The sequence below is a fragment of the Ursus arctos genome, unplaced genomic scaffold (assembly GCF_023065955.2).
Source record: "Ursus arctos isolate Adak ecotype North America unplaced genomic scaffold, UrsArc2.0 scaffold_1, whole genome shotgun sequence".
Taxonomy (NCBI): Eukaryota; Metazoa; Chordata; class Mammalia; order Carnivora; family Ursidae; genus Ursus; species Ursus arctos.
In genome coordinates, this window is record NW_026622763.1 from 72,938,869 (window position 1) to 72,959,232 (window position 20,364).

Below are 20,364 nucleotides of genomic sequence, written 5' to 3' on the forward strand. Positions count from 1 at the left end.
AGTTTTGCAAACCACCAATTAAAAGCAGCCAACTTTACTTTTTATGGGCTCTGCTGCCCCCTGTCAGAAGCTAAGAAGGTTGCAGGAAATAGAATTTTTTTTTTTTTTTTTATAATATTGATGCTAGGAAGTAATGTTTGCTTGCTCCAGACCATGGCAGGTTTGGGCTTGATTTTTTTTTTTATAATTTTTATTTTGTTATATTAGTCACCATATAGTACATCCCCAGTTTTTGATGCAATGTTCCATGATTCATCATTTGCATATAACACCCAATGCATGGTGCACAGCAAATAGAATTTTTTAAACAAAGCTTTTCATAGAACAGTGGTTTATATGATTTCCTCAATTGCATGATGACATGGGTTATTTCCACATCTTGTCAATTAATACCAAAGAATTATTTGCTTAGAAACGTGCCTGCTTGCTTTACTGCCTAGAAGTTCTTGTACAACCGTCTGAAATACCTCAAGAGGGCTGTCACTGAGTCCCTGGGCATATATGCACCCAGCAGCAGACAGGTGTTGGACCCTCATCCATGGGCTCACGCCTTTCACAGACCACTTGGGAAGACACATGAGCAAATGGGCAACTTCAACACAGAGGGAGAAGAGGCGTGTGGGTACCAGGTGCTGGGAGAGTATTATCAGAGCAACACCTTAACCAGTGGGTTCCAAATGAAGTGAAAGGAGCCCATTCCCAAAGACAGAGCAGGAGCCAGCCAAACAGAGAAAGAAGTGAAGGGCTTTACCAGATAGCAGCAACTGTCTGTGCCAGGGAAGGGAGGCCCAGAAGAGAGTGGCAAGGCAAGAGGGGAACTGAATTATGTGGTGAGCTTACTCCCAGCAGCCCAGCTGCCACTCCTCTGCCTGACGGCTGCTGGCCTGGGGGCCACTTCATCTCATCGCCTCAGAGTTGTCAAGACAAAGGAGAGCAAAAGGAATTCCTGAGGTGGTCATTTGCTCAGAAAAACCCAGTAAGGTGCCAGCAGTTGCCCTGTGTTCTGCAAGCATTCCATTTACATCCACAAAAAGTAAAATATTGTGCTAGCTAACTTAAGACCTGAATGGGGAGCAGGAGCCATCAAATCGTCAATAAAGATTTGCACATCATCAAATCTACTCTTCACAAGACACTAGAAAGAAATACCAAGGGAAAAGAAACCCAGTGATCATCCATGGTATTTGAAAACTCTACCTATGGGAGACACTTAAAACTTAGTGCTCATGTCCCCTATTTTCCCTCAGTGCTGGGCATATTGCTTCACCTCACGAAAGCAGTTTTGTCTTTGTCAGAATACACATGCACCTAGGCATTAATCATTTACAGGTTTCCATTATTTATCTCACTTCCATGTCGTGCTTCATCTTTCAATAAATCATGTTTTCCCTTTGAACAGCCTTTTGGCAAAAGTTTTCCATTATTTTTTTTTCTTTCCTTTTAGTTCACTCTCTATCAAACATTAAATATGCATTTATTTCTAACCACTATAATAAGGTTTTCCATTATCCTGGTCTTCTGGTGACTTCTTTGACTTTATCAGTCTTAAGGATTTTGTAAGAACATAACACCCCTCAAAAAAGAAAAAAAAAAAGACATATTTCTCATTAGCCCAGAACAACAGGATCAAAACTACTTTCAATAGTTAAAATAGTTTAAAATAACACTGACCAGATGCATCAGTGGAAAGAGCATCTATCAGCTTGGAGTCAGACCAGCCATGGTTCAAATGATGGCACTGCCACGTCACCTCACCGAGTCTTAATTGTCTCCTGTGTACAATGGGCATAATAAATGTCTACCTCATACATTTGTTGTGAGGAACAAACAAGCAAATAGATACGTGTTTTGGAAATTATAGAGCAATAGTCAAATGTAAGGCATGCTGCTAAATTGCTCATTGAATGAATGTAGATTTCATAATTTTTCTCTTGAACACCAAGGTTCTAATCAGGACAACATTCTTTATTTGCCCTTACCTCACTGTTTTAGGATCTTGTCAAAATCAGGAATGATTCTCTTTTCTCTGCTAGGCCCCAGTTAATTAAGTGGTTCTTGTTAAAACTAGCAAGACAAAAATTTCAGCACATAAGAGAACAGCACTGCATTCAAAGAGGGTTTTTTTTTCATCCCCTTTTATTTTTTACCCAAGATAATGTCAGGTAATAATCAACTAGCATCCGACCCTTTTCAGGCCATTTTTTTTCCCTCTAGAAATCCAAATCATCTGAAACCTTGAAGGGAGAGATGGACCCCAGGTATGCTATGATAAACCTCCAAGGACTGAGCTCAGTAACTGCATCAAAGGGACTAGACAGCTTGACCCCCTTTAATAGCCTTTCTTGGACAGAGATGAATGACAACGTCAGCATCTAACTACAAACATCATTTTCTTATTAGAGCAAAAAGAGGATTTCTTTTCCTCTAAGAGAAATACTAAAAGTAGGATCCATATATAATTTTGAGTGGAGACAGAGAAATGTCACTAAAATTTGCAGAGCATTAACTGCTTCTGTTTCCTTACCTTGTCACAACATGTCTATGTGCTCTCCTGGGGCAGCTGGCCAGAGAGCTGTAGTGCCATGCTCCATGAACAACTCCACAAACAACACTGACGGTACATCCATCCCCACTCTTCATGTGGAAAATGTCCAGGAAGCCCCGCAGTCTGCAAGTCAAATTAGCCATGATCTTTGGAAGGTTCGCTATTTAAATGAGTTCCCTTTGTGATATAAAAAATCATTTTTCTAACACCCTCCAGACCCCCCAAATGTTAGACTTTTAGGAAAAGAAACAAACAAGCAAGTAATTTGAAGAACACCAAAACATCAATTCCTTCCACAATTGGCCTATATCCTGCAGTAGTGGGTTATAGTTGAGGCAATGACCAACAAAGGGCCACAGTGTCACAGAAGGGTGTTGGTGGGGGTCATGATTTAATCAGTCTGAGTGTCTTTTTAAACTAATTTTGCTCTGAGAACACTTGCTGGATAAACTCTTTGTGTGAATCTATGCTCTGGATCAAGGCAATGAACCTAGGGATATTAATCTCCCTGTAACATGATTCAATTTACACCATTTCCCTTTAAAACCTTCAATAAATATCTGTTGAATAAATGAATGCTGAATTGTTAGTGGTTACTCATTGCCTATAAAGTTTAAAAAATGGCCTTGGAAGATTTCCATAAACTGAAGCCAATATATATCTCATTCATTCATTTGTTCAGTAAAGATGTATTGGGTACCTAATAAGGAAAGAACTCTTGGTGGTGGAGATTCAGATACGAACAGATACACCACATGCTTGGACCTAACTTCCTGGGGTTATATGCGATCTTCCACTATTTATTATCACTAGGGCTGCCCACCCGCCCACACTTTCTTAGACACAACCCAAGCTTCTGCTACTTTGTTAAAGTTCTTTATCCTTCCCTTGCAACACCATATGGGCAATTCTGACTTTTCCCTCAAAAATTAAGTTCAAGTGTGCCTTCTTCCTCAAGCTCCCTCCTAAACACACTCTCTCTCCTTCTCTGACGGGAAGGAAGCACTGTCCTCTGAACTCACCGAGAACTTGACCTGCAGCTTTGTTTTGGTATTATCTCCTCTATCACTGTTCCTTCAATATTTTCTCTATCTTTCAGGGAAAGACTTTTTCAACTGTACTTACAGCAGCTAGCCTAGTAATAGTTGGCACTTAGTAAATAAATAAATGGCAAATAAACGAATGACCTAATGAAGTCCTTGTGACTTAGGTTGTAGATACGCTGTTTACACATTTGAGAATACATGTCTCAAGTCCCCTTAAAGGTATGATTTCATCAACTCAAAAGCCAAATAGGTCATTTGTTCAAGATTATTCAATGCAATGAAAATGTAAAAATGCCCTTAAGAAAACAAAAAATGTGTTGGACTGCATATCACATTAAAGTATTTGAAGCAGAATCATGCAGTATCTCCAGAGAAATAAAATTTGAAGAGTGTTCTTCTAACCGCTGAGTGACACCAGTTCTTTCTAAAATGATCTAAAGATTTGAACAGCAAATCTGTACTTTCAAGAATTTGCACTCACGTCAATCCCCTAATCCTCTCACTTCCTATACCTGCTGATTAACCCAACTGAACACGTTCTCCATCTACCTGGGCTGTTGAACAATACGAAAGAATATCCTGCAATCCCTTGGGACATCTTTTTTTAAAAAATATTTTTTTTTATTTATTTGAGAGAGAGAGAAAGAACGAGTTGGGGAGAGGGGCAGAGAGAGAAGGAGAAGCAGACTCCCTGCCGAGCAGGGAGCCTGCCGTGGGGCTCTTTGCCAGGTCCCTGGGATTATGACCTGGGCCGAAGGCAGACGCTTAACTGACTGAGCCACCCAGGCACCCCTCCCTTGGGACATCTTAAAGGTCCCTGATGAGTTCCTTCTCTTATTCCCTCAAGAGTTATTTCCAAACTACTACTTCTCAAGCCACCTACCAATCTCTATCCCCTCTAATTTCAGCAATGACAAGAGAGCTTTCCTCATGATAACAATAATAAACTGTAACATCAACATTTGCTAAGCACTATGCTTACTTAGGCATTTTACCTCAGGAGCATTATCTCAGTTAATCTTCACAAAGAACACCACTTACTGAATTAGGTACTATTATCCCCATTCTACAAATTAGGAAACCGAAGCAGACAGAGGTCAAATGACTTGCCCAAGGTCGCAGAGTCACTAAGTGTAATATCCAGGTTATGAATCCAGGACTTGGATTCATAACCGGGATATGATAAACTCTAAACAAACTTACAGGTAAGCCTATCTTATGTTGACTCCAGGTTCTCTTGCCTTGGGACATGGTAAAGGCAGGGGGAGGATTTTTAATAGGCTGTGGCTCTGGCCCCAGGCTAGCTCACACTGGCCTCTAGAGAACAAGCCTCTATCTTTTCAGTACACAGTTCTCCTCCAACCAATGTCAACTAGTTTGGAGGAGGAGAGGCAATGTGGATATACATCTGGGAGTTTTACTAACTGCATTGACCTAACCAGCCTTAGTTCAGGTTGCCATAGCAGAATACAACAGACACCATAGACTGGGTAACTTAAACAACATTCATTCCTCACAGTTTTGAAGGTTGAGATGTCCCAGATCAAGGTGCCAGCGAGATCCAGTGTCTGCTGAAGGTGGGCCCACCTGCTTCCTGGTTTACAGGTGGCCATCTTTTCCTGACAAGGCAGACAGTAGAGAGAAACGGTCAGCTCTCATACCTCTTTTTATAAGGGCACTAATCCCACTCACAAGGACTCCATCCCCAGGACCCAATCACTTCCCAAAGGCTCCATCTCCTAATACCATCACATTAGGGATTAGTTTCAATATACAAGTTTTGGGGGACACAAGCATTCAGTCCATAGCACAGCCTTATTGGAAAAAGCAATTGATTTTATACAAAAACAAATGTCTCCTTTGGTTCCCTCCTTTCTGATTTCACCTAGGTTTCACTGAAGTACCATCCCAGGGGTGTTCTGACTACCTCTTGCATGTCATTAGGCCCACTTACTTCCATACCTCCATAGACACTTCCATCCCTCTTAACCACAGAAGTTACCTTATCACATTGGGAATGGAGTGGTGCCCTAGACGACTGCTTCTCAAACTTTAATGCACCCTATAAATCACCTGAGGAGCTTATTAAAATGTAGATGCTCATGCAGTGGGTCTGGGGTGACACCTAAGAGTCTATTTCTCAAAAACTCCCAAGGGTCACCCATGCTGCTGATCTCCAGCCCACACTTTTGAGTCGCAATGCCCTAGATATCTGGCACATGAACAGTTAGTTCTTCCTTGGTGATCCTGTTGGTGCTAAGCAATTTTCTTCCCCAATGTGTAAATTACATTCTGCTATGGTGATCAAATCTACGCAGAGTATGCAGGTGCATATCACACATTATACAGGCACACACTATGGACACCAGTTATTAAACTTCGCCAGGTTTTAAACATTTTGAATTTTTTGCACAAGTTTGATTTTCCTCATTTATGTCTACTTGTTTCTGAAGTAGCAGTAAAACTGTTTTTCTATTTTGCTACTCGCTGAGACACCATGGGCAACTTTTCATGCCTACATCCCACCACACTGACTTCCTACGAATTCAGGGAAAGATTTCTCTTCCTGTCCAAGAAAATCCATCTGTGTCCTGACTTCCACCTCTTTCCATCTCACAAGAAACTCATTCAAGCAGTTACCTGCTTTCTCTTGCTCCCCAGCCTCTATTTCATATAGTCTCAAACTTCTCTACAGTAATACTGATAGAAAACTTTCATAAAATACACCATTTAAAACAAAATACAGAGAACAATTTAGCAAAATTTTAATTGCTAAATTTAGGTGGAGGATACATATACAGGTGCTCATCATACTATTCCTCCAACTTTTTTCAATATTTGAAAAAAATTTAAAGTTTAGGGTATAGTTAGACATAGGAACAATTAACAATTTTTCCTATTTGCGAGTTTCTTCCCAGGAGAAACATATCCCAGGATATGACTTCAGTCTAAATCTTCTCCAGAGCTTCTTGTTCACTAACTTGTTACAAATCTCCTTCCAAAAAAAATGTATTAGGCCATTTTCTAAAAAGTCTGTGTCCAATATGATATACAATCATGTCCTTTGTCTTTTTAGATTGTAAAATAATAAAGAGTAAATTTTTGAAACTTAGTTTTTCTAGCATGAATGCTAGAAATGACCTGTACTCTCTAGTTTACTTACTCCCTCCTGCCTATAAACCTTGACTTCCTTGCAAATCTTAATCCTCTATCAGTTCACCTTAAATTCTATGGCTTTCTATCCACATTTTTTAAAAGGTGGGGGGAGGTCTCTGTGCCCTGCCCGCCCTCTTCCTCCCACAGGTGACAACCAGGACCTTGAACAACTGCATTCCAGGTAGAACACTGAGCCTCTGACACTCCTGTCCCTGCACTACACACTTGCCTCCAACTGGGCCACAAGATTCTCTGAGGACCAGAGATGTCAGTCAGCATCTTGCATGCTTTCAGCTTGCCTTCCCCAAGACTGATGTGGCACTTCATCCAAGGTAGGTGTTTAAGTATTTGCGAAATAGTATTTCTAGTTACTTCCTAGGCAAACACTGACTAAAATGAAACGCTTTATACACCATGCTTTAATTTTCAGACATGAGCCCTGTCTAAACAAGTCTCAGTGGTTATCAACCTAGGGAAACTATACCTTCCAAAGGACAAGGCACAATCTAGAGGCATTTTTAGTTGTCGTAACTGGGGTGGGTGCTACTGGCATCTAGTGCGTTGAGGTCACAGATGCTGCTCAACACCTTACAATGTCCCAAGACAGCGCCCCCCGCAACAAAAAGGTTATCTAACCCAAAATATTAGTAATGCCGAGGTTGAAAAACCCTGTAATAGCTGTGGTTTGTTTCCTTTAACCTATGGGATTTAAGGGGCACTAGAAACCAAAGAACCAAACAATTAAATCTATATGGCTGCAACTGCCTTTTCCAGTTGCTTTCTTATTTAAAGAAGTTTTTTGGTTTTTCAAATATTAAGTTCCCTTATCTGGCAAACCCAAAGAACTCAGTATTATTTAAATGGCACAACCACAACAGTGTAGTGCAAGAACAATAGAGTCAACTAAGATTAAAAACTGGTCTAAGACTTTAGATATAATAAGTTTTATTCATCTGGTGGTACTTGATGCTCACAGGGCACCGTACAACAAATTTTAAAAATACAATATGAAAAAATTGAACAGCCAAAGAGATCAATTCCATTAGAGGGCCCACAGAAAAACCAACAAAAGCCCACAGAAAAACCCACCCACTGTCACCCCTTAAGAACATTTTCTTCCTGCTTAAGTTTGGCTTTAAGAAACACCAAAAGAAAGTGCGAAAGAAAAAGTCTTCTGATAGTTAAAACTTCACATAGCGTCTTTCACATGGGTATGTCACAAAATGCTTTTCTTATTCAGTAATAAGCATATAAAATTATCCAAACGTCTATGAGCCTCTATTTGGTCCCATCCTTTAAGGTCATAGCCGCACTTCCCTCACCTGTCTTCAAATTATTTGCATCAGTAAAAGTCACATAAGGCGGTCTCCTTTGTTCCATATTGCCACTACAAAGCAGATATATTTTCCATAAATAGCCAGGGCCCAAGCAAACTGAAGTTACCCAAGTACTTGAAGTGAAAATACAACTAAATTTTTCCAAGACTGATTTAAAACCAAATTTTGGCTTTGAAACCTAATCGTTTTCTTCGATTCTCATGATTAGAAATTACTGAAGGTCATTTGACATTAACTTCGGGGAACAGCAAGATGTAAAGTTACATGCGGGTTACTATTAGAAAAACTTCAAGAATAAAAAGATGATCTGGGCAATTTGTTTTAGTACACACTGACATGTTGTCACAAAGTTATGTTACACAAGGAACAATACGGAGTTATAAATTCTGCCTGAAGAGTCAGCTAATGCTCAGTATTAATTTTGTAAAAGTTGGCCAATTACAAACTCTCATGGAAGCCTCCAAAACAGGAGGCCCTAAGTGTTAAGAGTTGGAGGAACAAACCTCCTCGTCCCAGTGGAACAGTTTTACTTAGAATGGCAGAGCCATCCCATGCTGACCTGCCGCAGAATCTCATTTCCCATTAGAGTTCACCGAAGTACTAACCGAAGGAGACAAAACTGCTACGGGGAGTAAAAGGACTAAAACGAAGAAATTTTTGGTCAGGAAATTAGGAAAAGTTGAAAATATATTTAAAGTCGTTGCCAAAAAATAGTAAGTACTGCTTCAGCGCTTAGTTCCTCTAGAATTAAATGGTTTCAATTTATGCTTGACACCTATAGATCAATTTAAGCAAACCAAGACGTTTTAGCCGCTGCCATTGTATATCACAGTACGTAAGTAATACGCAACTAGACGTGTCTCCCCTTTTCCATTATACTGCATTTCTTAAGGGCAAGGGGCAGGTCAAAAGCACCTTTGTATCCCCTACACTAAGCACAGTGACTGGTATACAGTAGGTGTTCAACAAGTATTTACTGAATACAGTGTTGAGTAGTGGCTTATGACATGGGAAAGAGCCCAAAGATTGTCTTCTTGTATTAGCAATAAATACTTAGGTAGAAAGCAATTTTGAAGTAAAGATACCTTCCCCACCTTCTAACCACAGACTCAAGAGTTAGACAGGACTTGAATCACTTCTCTTAAACATGTTCATAAAGCATTTTGAGAAATCAAGAGATGAAAGGCGCTATGTAAGTGCAAAATAGTATTATGCAAGACAGGTTAGCAAAGGTGCTATATTTTCTATGGTGATGGAACGGTTGTGCTAGTTTGAGGTGAACACCCCCAAAGCTACTCTTCTTGATGCCAATATCAACAGAACAATGGAATTTGACAAAGATGCCATCACTTTTATATAGTTTATATTCTGCTAACTACTTTCTATAAACCAGGTAACAGAAAATAAAATTAAGCCACTTATTCTACACAAACCAATACTTTATCAAAGTTCCGCATTTTACAAGTCATGTTCAAAAAACACACACAAGTTAGCATTTTGTACACAAACGTTTATTTCTCAATTAAACATTCCCTTTAAACACAAGGAATGAATTCTAAATTTTCATAAAGATGAATTAAAAATGAAATCCTTCCAGTATAGTGTGTGTAATCACTGTGTTCTTGGTCACTACTGGCATTTACTGTTTAACATCAAAAACAAAGACGGGTTATTTAAAAATCATGCTACTGATGTCTAGCTCTTCCTCTATGACCAGTTCTACCTGATCTGCAATGTTTAAAAGTTTACATCACCAAATCGAAGCAAGTTTAAGAGGTGAAACAGCTGTGCATTAAACACAAAATAAACAAAGTTATAAGATATAGTCAAGTTCGTAACGAATATAGGTGTTCTTATCATCATTGTAGATTCTTGGGTAATGTGCTATGAGAGCATCCTGTGAACCAATGTAGATGGAGTTGTAAATTTTCCAATACACGTCTCTGACTTTCCGGGCCGGGTGAAACAAACCCTAGAATAATTAAAAGTTATATATTATTTCAATTTTCAATAACATACATAACCTTAGCACAACTAACCAAAAAAAGCTACAAAGATAGGATTCCAAACATGTCCCTTTAAGAGGAGGAGGAAAAAAAAAAAAACCTGACAAATGCACAAAACTGGAACAAGCAAAGACAAAATGTAATTGCTCCTCCCCCGACAAATGTCCTCCCATATGATACAAAACATCCTAGTGATAATTAGGAATAGTGACTTAATTCAACTAAATTATTTTTTTCACTGAGTAAGCCTTTAAAAATCTTAACCTTACCTGTAAACAATACTGCAACATTCTACATGGTCCAATAGCAACTCTCAGGCCCTCCAGGGCTCCCATAACTGCCTGAATTACATGGGGAGATGTCTCAAACACATTGGGCCACACATAGTTTAACAAGTGATTCAGTGAATCTTCACAACCAAATCCATAAACCCCAAGTGACATGTGCTGCACCACCGCACTAGCCGTCTGCCTGTGCACAAGGTCCCTGTAACAGGGTAGGGAAAAAAGCTCTTTGTTAAGATAGTCTTAGTTTTACAACTATTTGCCTGTCTGAATTAGAAATTAAATTACAAATTCAGCGCAGTCATCTCATACCTTATGTATCGGATATAGAATACCTTTAGAATGACACCATTCTACTTGGGAACATTTAATGATTCAAACCTCAGTGTAGTTCAAAAATAAACCGTATTTCCTAATTAACCTTTGAAAGGAGTAAGAGCAAGAGCGCCATGTGCAGCGTACGTTTTAGTATTCTACTAAAGACGGGATAAATGACTCTTCGGTATGAATAACACTAATAACTCATTTTAAGTTTTATAAACTTGACAGATTTAAAAGTAATTCAATACTGGTATGTAAGAGATAACTAAAATGAAATACTTTCCCTTATAAATTTTAAAATTCACTCAAAAATGCAATTTGGGGAGAAGGACCAAAAATTTTTTCAAACCTACAGAGTAAGAATTCTATCATCACCCACGTTAACTACATTTATGTTTACGACAAATCATTGAATTATTTATTCTACAATTACTCAACTGAGTACAAACATCAGATAACAAGTTGTAGTGGATATCAAGAACAAGTTCCCTCTCTGACTTCAAAGGAAGTAACACCTTAAAGGTATTAAGAAAACACAATGAACTTACTAGTATCTTTGTTTCTTATTATCTCTATAATAATGCTTCATCTATTAGACCTCACAGCAAAGCAGTATTCTTCATTAATAAATGTCCCAAATAAAGTATTGTTTTTTCTCATTTAGTAATTTTCAGTGAGTTGCACCTCAACTTAATAGTACACAGAATATAACTTCTAATGTCAAGTCACATACTTCAAAGGCCGCACTATGATGCTCAGGCACACCTCACTGAGGAATATGAGCAATCTGCTTCTAGTTTACTGGGCCCCAGATGTCCAGGCTTTTACAGAGCACGGTTCTTATTCTGTCTCTGTCTTGCATTTATACAACTTGTGGTAACTTGCTGAGTCCTGTTAGGTCTCCCTTTTGGAAGGTCATGAATGAGTAACTTTAATCTGTACACAAAAGTAACTGAACTCACTCTAAACTTGAATACTTATCTTTCCTGAAAAATAAAGAGCCAAAACAGTCATTTCCACTCCCTGACTTTGACCCTTCCTTTACATTCTTCAGTTACTTTTGTGTTAAAGCTGTATGTTAGTCTAGACAATTAAAGGCATCAGGAATCTGTCAAACTCAAGCAGTACTGTATCAATGGACACTGTCTGCACAACTGGGGCCTGAAATGGGAATACTGTGGCTATGTTCAGAAGTTCAAAAGCCTAATGGAAATCTCTGCTTCACAACCAGTAACATAAACCTAAAAAGATCAGGTCTCTCTGCCACATCACTAAGCTCATGCTTATCACTTCCTCTATATTTGACTTTAATTTTTAAAACAAAAGTTTATCAATTACTGTTTTTCAAAATGTATTTGCTGTAAAGATATGAAAGGGGGACTAAAAAGGGGAGGGGGCACTTGGAAGAAAAAATGTGGGGAACCACTATAATAGCATTTATATTATTTGAACAGTCATGTTCAGTTTCATAAAAATCCAGGCCAGTATTCTTTAACCACATCTTAACAAACAGATCATATAATAATTATTCCAATAAGTTCTAAAATATAGGAAGAATCATAACTATTTTCTTGCATTTAATTCAGGTCACTTACCTATCCATTAAAGCATCTTCAAGTAATGGTGTTACAGCATAAATGTAGTCCTTTCCCATTTCACCAATATATTCAAACAAGAAGGAAAGTGATTTTAACACTCCATTTTGAACATTCAGCTCAGGAACTCTGTATTCATTCATTAAGGCAGGCAGTACTGTGAAGGGTGAACACGTTTCCGCAACAATAGCTATCGCTACAGTGGTACAAACTCTGTTCTGCCTTTCCTGAACCTTGAGGTTGTTTAAAAGTGTAGCCAATACATCATGAGGGCTGGAAAAAAGCAATGTGTCAGCAAATTGTCAGACTGTAAGTCAAATTTCTTTTGGAAAGAAAAGAAAAAAGTGCAAAGGAATAAAACTTTATTGTAAATACTGGAAACTTCATAATTTTATGATAAAATATAATGCTTTAAAGTCATTTGGCATTGGCAGGACCCTGAGATCATGACCTGGGCTGAAGGCAGACACTTAAACCACTGAGCCACCCAAGCGCCCAATAACTTCCATTTAAATTAAAATATCTTTTGAAGGCGCAACCCTCTGAGGTCCCCTGCCTCCCTTGGGAGCTTTGTACTATCACTTTGCTATCGCTCAATAAACCTTGATTTGCTGACCACCAAAAAATATATGTTTTTTTTTTAATAAATATCTTTTGAAGAAAAAAATTCAATGGATTCATTTTCAAATGTAATTTTTAGTCCTTAGTAAACTTCCTAATATAAAGAAGTTTAATTAAATGTTTAGAATGAATAATTAATCTAGAGTGGTCAAAACATGGCCACTAGAGCTAGGCAGTATCCAAACTGTGGTCTCTCATGCCCCAACACAGAACATCTACTTTCCTTATCTTCCCTCCCACATACCTTTATTACATCTATTATTCTTCAAGCATTTATTTTACCACAAATTTAGAAAGACACAGGAGCTTAAAAAAAAGAAAAAAAAAAGCACAAAAGCTATTCATTGCAATATCTTGAATGTATCACCACTGAAATAAATTATTACTGCTACCAAAAAGAGGGTGAGAAGACTCCATCTAATTAATCAGACTTTTATTATGTTTTATTGCTTGAAAATATTTTCTGTTACTAAACCACATGGTATACGTGGTATCTCATTTTCTAAAATGACTATTTCTCCTAGTTTAGTTCTGACGAAGTAGAAGCAAATACAAAGACTATCTAATAGTTACAATTTCAGTTGTTTGTGAAGTCATTTTAGAAAATTATTTTTAAAACACAAAGCACTGAGGTGCCTGGGTGGCTTACTCAGATAAGCGTCTGCCTTTGGCCTGGGTCATGGTCTCAGGGTCCTGGGATTGAGACCCATGTCAGGCTCCTTGCTCTGTTTCTCCTCCCTCTGCCCCTCTTACTGCTCATGCTGGCTCACTCTCCTTCTCAAAATAAATATAATCTTTAAAACACAAACACACACACACACACACACCACACAAAGCATTCACATGAGACTTAAATTATGCTGATTGTTTTATTAAGAACTAGCCATAACATTTTAAACAATATCCTGAAAAAGACCAACAAAAATTTGAAATTATTCTAAAGACAGTACACTCTTTTCCTCTCTGAGATATCTGAGGTGTGATTAAATTTTAAAACTCTCCACCTAGAGGGCGCCTAGGTGGCTCAGTCAGTTAAGCTTCTGACTCTTGCGTTTGGCTCATGTCATGATCTCAGGGTCATGAGATCGAGCCCCACAGCCGGTTCCACACTCAGCATGGAGTTCGCATAGGACTCTCCCTTTCCCTCTATCCCTCCCCACTGCCCTTTTGCTCTAAAAATAAATAAATCTTTAATTAAAAAAAAAAAAACACCTAGAACTCTTTTAATTCAATTTGAAATTTAAGAAAACATCTCAAAAACTGAAGGTCAGTGGTTAAATGATGTGCTTTCTCAACTGTATTACACCATGCCTTTAGAGATTATTACTACAGAAATAGAAGCTTTTCCAACACAACAGGTTTATTACAAAGTTAAAAATACATATATAAAAGTAAGTAATACTCACCCAATGGCCTTTGCAATGTAGCCAAATGTGTTGACTGTGGCTCTACGAATAGCTTTTTTGTGAGCTTTTAAGAGTTCCAAAAGCTCAAAGCAAATCCTCATCCATTCTCTCGCAGACACATATTCAGCTCCCCTAATTTAAGAAAAAAGGGGTTTTTTTGGTGACAAGAGATTTTAGAAGGTAAACTTGCAAATTCAATTCTCAAAACATGATCACCTACTCAGTTTAAGCGTAAATAAAAATATTACTCCTCAGAAAGGATGGTTTAATCTTAAAACTTTACTGCCACCTCTCATTACCATCTAAAATGAAATTTCACTGAAAATTTCACTGGATAGTCTTACCACATATACTTATATTAGCAACACTAAGCAAATTTGCAGTAAATAAAAAGTGCCTAAATGTGAAAGCCAATACAGCTCATAAAAATGTTTAGATAATCTGCTTACCTATCAGCAATACGTCCAACAAGATCAATACAATTCTCTTGTACTTTTTCATGCCTGTTCTTTAAGATGGGTGTGAGTCTAGGCAGGAGATCTTTAATTGGTGGGGTCATCTTATGCATACCTATTTAACAGAAGTCAACACACTATCAATAAACATTTGAACTATATCCTTGTTCGTTTTACCTTTTATTAGCAATGTAATATACATGACCAGACATAAATATAAACTTACAGCTACCTATGGAAAGAAAAAGTCCCAGATTCTGACCAGACTCAGAACTGTTTTAACTTTTTATTAAAACTTCTAATTATGTATAGAAATGAAACAAATTAGTGAAGTGATTTAAAGAATGATGGATACTCAAAAACAAAAAAAAGTTTTATCTGGTTCTGAAATGTATTTGTACACTCACATTTAAATATGGGGACAGTTTATGTTCCGGCCATACACAACAATATAAGCCAGAGGTAGACATGTAAATTAAATCAAAATTCTCCAGAAAGGGCCCCCTTACCCTTTAACTGCAAAACAAACAGATCTCCAGTCTCCCTGCAATGCAGGGCATACTTGGATGGTATTTACACCTATGAAGAGAGAAAAAAGGAGGCAGCTGGCAGGGGCTCTTGCTCTAACTAGAATTGCTTGTTCTGATTCTCTCTCCATTGCTTTTCCCATGTTTCCCTGATCAACAATATGGTTTAAAACTCCCTGCAAACCAGAGCCCCGCAAGTGGCCAAGTCACTGACTTTTGGCAAATAGCTATCTTCAAGTATAGAAGACAGGGCTAAATTGGGGATTGTATGTAAATGCAATGGTTCGAAGTTCTCCTATATTGTATAAAAACCCCTTACTAAATAAAAAGAGGAAAAACAGTGGCTATCAGTCAGCCACTCTGACCTCCTGCTAGCTTATTTTGGCTCCTCTAAACCATACAGAAGTTACTTTCCCAACAGTCATGTTCAACTGCAATGAAAGATTAAACACAAGAGACCATTTGTTTGCTTCATCATAACGTCCTTAAATAATAAACTCTTGCTCTCCATACCCAAGAGCATTTGTTATATACTTGTGTCTTTACTTTGGGTTAGAAAACTGAATGGATAAAGAATTAGACATAAACAGAATGAGACAACAACTTGAAAAATTCACTTTTCTCCCTGGTTATGTTCCTGGAACATGACAGCAAACAGAAAAACCTGCCACTGTCATTTACTAATTCAAGGTTAAATATATAATATTTTGTCCTAAAACTACATTAAAACTTCAGCATTATCTCTTCCCACCCCCAAATACATTTCAGGCGAGACACTATTTTTATTAGGATTCTCTATTCCATCGGACTTCAAAGTTTTTTGAGTTGTAACTATTCCCACTTCTCTTACAGGCCCTAAACATGCCCTCTTTTCTCTTTTTAAAGTACAATATAAATTAGTTTTAGGAAACAAGACTTTTGTGACATCTCGACTTCACTATAATTTTTAAGTGCTTAAAAAACAAAGTATCAGAAACCAACTCCTAAATATGATTCTATATTTTACTTTGAACAAAAAAAAGTTAAAAGAACAAAACAAAAAAATTCTTACATGACCAGCAAAGTCCATACCTATTACATTTACAATGGCCTTCAGTGCTCCAAGAATGCTGCCCAATACTTCAGGGTACTCTTCACCCAAATATTCGTACAAAACAACACCCAAGTGCCCCATCAATTTTTCCTGTAATAAAAGAAAAATAACAATGTTAAAATGTTACTATTCACATGAAACTATGTGGTGAAGAAATAAGATTCTGATACAAAAGCTTACCTCTTGGCAAGTCTTCATGACAACAGCAGTTCGAGAGATCAAGTCAGCTGCCTGTTGCCTAACTTTTGCAGATTTGTTATTTAAACGCCACAAAACTGTACCACAGATCTGAGGCAAGTAAGGTTTGACTCGTTTGCCAAGAGCATTGACCACTGTGCCAAAGCCATTCAACATTACTGAGTCCTAAAAAAAGAAAAGTTCAGTTAAATTTCAGAACTACATTCACTGGAAACTAGAATTCAGTTTGAACAGTTTAAAAACACTAATATTGTTTTAACAAAATGAAATCTAAAAATTTACAGAAGATTATTTCCTCATAGACAACTGGAATGAGACCATGAGCATTTTTATAATTTTAAATTCAATTACTTTTTAGTGATAATTATTTGCTTGAAAAGTAATGTGTTTTACAAACATTAAAGTCAGCAGCAATTTGCCATAATATTTAGTATCATTACCTCTGTAGTCTGTTCTTGGAAAGCATAAAGAATACCATCAATCAGCTGTTCTTCAAGTTTATGATCAATATCTGCTGCTCCCAAGTTGCCCATAATTTTCTCAATTGTCTCCATCACCATTTTTCTGTACTGTTCAGCTTCATCTTTCAGATCATCCACAATCCTGGATATAATTTCTGCCGCACCTACTTTGTTTGCCAACTCCACGGTAGTATCAACTAACTAGAAAGAAGAAGGAAAAATACCCTTTAGATATATTCAGGCCAGCAAAAGCATGCTGAGAACAGTTAACTCCTATTTTGAAACTTGAAGAGAAAGGTGACCAAAAAAACCATAAATGTGGATATATAAGTCAAAGTGATTTAAGGCAAGACTGTAGTCATGTTTTACCTAGCCAGATTAAGCATTTCATTTAACTAGACAAAGACATTAATTCCTGGTTGGGAATTTATCCTAGGATGCAAAATCAAAATGGAAATCAACTGGCTGACTAAAATCCATTTCCTTTCACAACCTAGAACATACTGTGAAGTAACCAAGGCAAAAAATAATATGCAACATTTATTCGAATGGACTTAAAAATTAGTTGAAAGGATTTTAGGAAATATTCTTTTTTAAAGTAGGCTCCACAACCAATGTGGCGCTTGAACTCACAACCCTGAGATCAAGTTACATGCCCTACCAACTGAGCCAGCCAGGAATCCCTTGAAAATATTTTTTACAATAAAAGTTTACCTGTCGGTAATTTCTTCTATCCAAAGCCATTCTGTGTTGCCAGAAGTGTTTAAAAAAAGGAGGAAGAATCTCTGTTTTAATGTAGTTTGCTTCTACACCATCTGTTCCACAACACTGCTTTACCACCTAAAAGGTTAGAAAATAATAGTAAAACTGGAATAGCTTAACACACAACAGTTGTTGTTTTTTTAACATTCTTTAGTATTCTCTTTGAACCATGAAACACACCCAATTTAGATGAACAAATCTGGGATAAAAATTTGGAATAATTACCTTCAGCACAATTTTCTTCATTTCTTCATCAGGAGATTGAAATTCTCGAATAAGGATTAACATCACCTCTCTAGTATAGTAGTTGGCATATTCCGCATCCATAAGAGGAATAAGATACCCAATAGCTTTTAAGAAAGCAGCCAGACCCTATTTTAAAATAAAAAATACGTATACGTAATAAATTAAGATTTAAGTTGCCTTAACTTCAGTGAGTAGAAATCAAGTGAAAAATAAAACATATATGGTGAACCTACCTTTCCTCTGTGTTGGCGGATACCCTTCCATAGAGGCTTTAACACAGAATCAAAAGATTCGATACCATATGGAGTTGCGGCTTCAGCCAAGGCAGCAATGGCCAAAGCACTAATGGTGCGAACTTTCTGTTGCTCATCCACAAGACCTAGAAAACCAAACACAAGGTTATAACTAAGTGACATTTCCTAATTTCCACGACCTCATCAGTTAGTCAAACTGCAGAATCTGTTCACCTTAGACAAAATGAGGCAAAAGCCAGTATGACCCACAGCCTATAAGCAGATACTGTTACAAATCCCATTATAAACTATATTGTGTTGATGTAGTCAAAGCCCTTCCATTCATCTCTCCAAATCAGTAGCCCAAATTTCAGGACACCTGTCCTATAAAAGACAAAGTTATATTACAACTTACCATGCTCAATGATTTCAACTAAACTTCTGAGATGTGGCAAGATAGCACAGCCCATAAGAATAGCTATCTGCTGTACAATCTTAATACCAGTGTGTCTCGCTTGCCAGGACTTCTTGCTTTTACACACAGCTTTTAAGAAGGGCAACAATGAAGGAATGCCCAGGGCAGAGGCTACAACAGCAAAAGCTCTAGCTGTTGTGTTACGGACATACTCATCCATGTTATCTATATCAGGTCTCATGGTAGAGATCATAGTAGCCAGACCAGCAGCCTAAAAAAGTCAAGAAAAAAGGACAGTCATCAGTTGATAACATTAACCCTGAACTCTTTCCTTCTATAATCACATAATCCCATTGATGGATATAAAAATTTCTTCTCTAGAAATATAATGTAAATACCTTTGCCAAATTAGAAATAATCTCTCGACCTTCCACTCTAGCATAGTAATCTTCATCAATCAACAATGGTTCAATGACCACAAGGATCTGAAAAAGAAAAAGAGCTACATTTTCACACCAATTATTAATGCCATACTCATGTAACAAAATTAAGTACATATAGAAAAGAATTTATTATAGGTCATTTATGTAATTTAAACACACAAGCATGCAAAACATACTTTACCAGGAAATTTATAATTACTAGGAATTTGTTAATGAAGGAACAAATTAAAAATTTTAATTATGTAACTTCAAGATACATAAAGACAAATATAAAGATAAAAACTGGGGAAAACTATTAATCACATAGACTTACAGTCAATATTTTAAAAGATAATAACTTATACATCAACCTTTATTTTATAATTCTCGGCAGTATTACCACCAGCAGAAAGATGGGTCCTTAACGCTAAATGGCATGCTACAGACACACATCTTTTCTCATCCTAATGTTATACCAATAAAAGCAAATGAAAAAATATAATATGAATCCACTGTAAAAAATGACAAAAAGTTCCTTCAATATATACACACATATGTTTATGTATGTGTGATGTATGCTTATGCAAAGACAAGGGTCTAAGAAGACATGTAAATTTAGTATTGGTTAACTGTCTTGCAGAGGGCTAAAAGTTCCCTTTATACTGTGAATGCATGCATCAGCTATTACATTTTTAGAATTTTTTTTAAATTTCCCAAATATAATAAGCTGGTTTTAGGAATCCATGAATTCCTTTTATATTAAAAAATATTCAACCAATAGAAACACTACTTGAGGAGAACAACAAACCTTGTGCACATACGGTCGAACTAAGTCATCAAGTTTGTATAATATTCGATCAATAACTTTCACAAGTAAATGACGCTCTTGATCCTCAAGTGTAGGAGACATCAGGAGAGGAAGAATCTGATTAAATAAAGGACCAGCTCCAAATTCACGAGCTTTATCAGTAATCTGACGCAATGCGGCCTGAGGGGAGAGGGGAAGAGTAAAAGGTCTGTCCCTTTATAATTAAGCATTTTGAATAAGCAAATTACTCCATGATTTTCTATAACTTAGTATTTTTACCGTAAACTTCACAGACATCTTACACAAAATAGCATGAGTGCATTCCCCTCAAATTACTCTGAAGTTTGAACTCCTGTGACTAAAGTTCAATGTTTTCAGTTAATTCAAAAAAGGATAATTTAGTAAAATAATGGAGACACAAGGTATA

General features: G+C 37.2%; 1 protein-coding gene across 3 annotated transcripts in view; it reads right to left on the reverse strand.

The window, feature by feature from the left end:
- Positions 1-9,579: 9,579 nt before the first annotated feature.
- SF3B1 (splicing factor 3b subunit 1) overlaps positions 9,580-20,364 on the reverse strand; it is a 52,611-nt gene continuing 41,826 nt past the window's right edge. For 2 of the 3 annotated variants that reach the window (XM_026492263.4, XM_026492262.4), the window contains 14 exons: positions 19,938-20,117; positions 19,106-19,192; positions 18,708-18,978; positions 18,293-18,438; positions 18,039-18,185; positions 17,766-17,891; positions 17,031-17,252; positions 16,573-16,755; positions 16,371-16,482; positions 14,767-14,887; positions 14,318-14,449; positions 12,291-12,563; positions 10,360-10,576; positions 9,580-10,056 (listed from right to left, as the gene is read on the reverse strand). In XM_026492263.4, the coding sequence (XP_026348048.1) occupies positions 9,898-10,056; positions 10,360-10,576; positions 12,291-12,563; positions 14,318-14,449; positions 14,767-14,887; positions 16,371-16,482; positions 16,573-16,755; positions 17,031-17,252; positions 17,766-17,891; positions 18,039-18,185; positions 18,293-18,438; positions 18,708-18,978; positions 19,106-19,192; positions 19,938-20,117 (2,376 nt within the window). In that variant the 3' untranslated portion in view covers positions 9,580-9,897. Of the gene's footprint in view, positions 10,057-10,359; positions 10,577-12,290; positions 12,564-14,317; positions 14,450-14,766; positions 14,888-15,281; positions 15,352-16,370; positions 16,483-16,572; positions 16,756-17,030; positions 17,253-17,765; positions 17,892-18,038; positions 18,186-18,292; positions 18,439-18,707; positions 18,979-19,105; positions 19,193-19,937; positions 20,118-20,364 lie in introns of those variants that run through there. The other variant, XM_026492264.3, reaches the window with a different exon arrangement.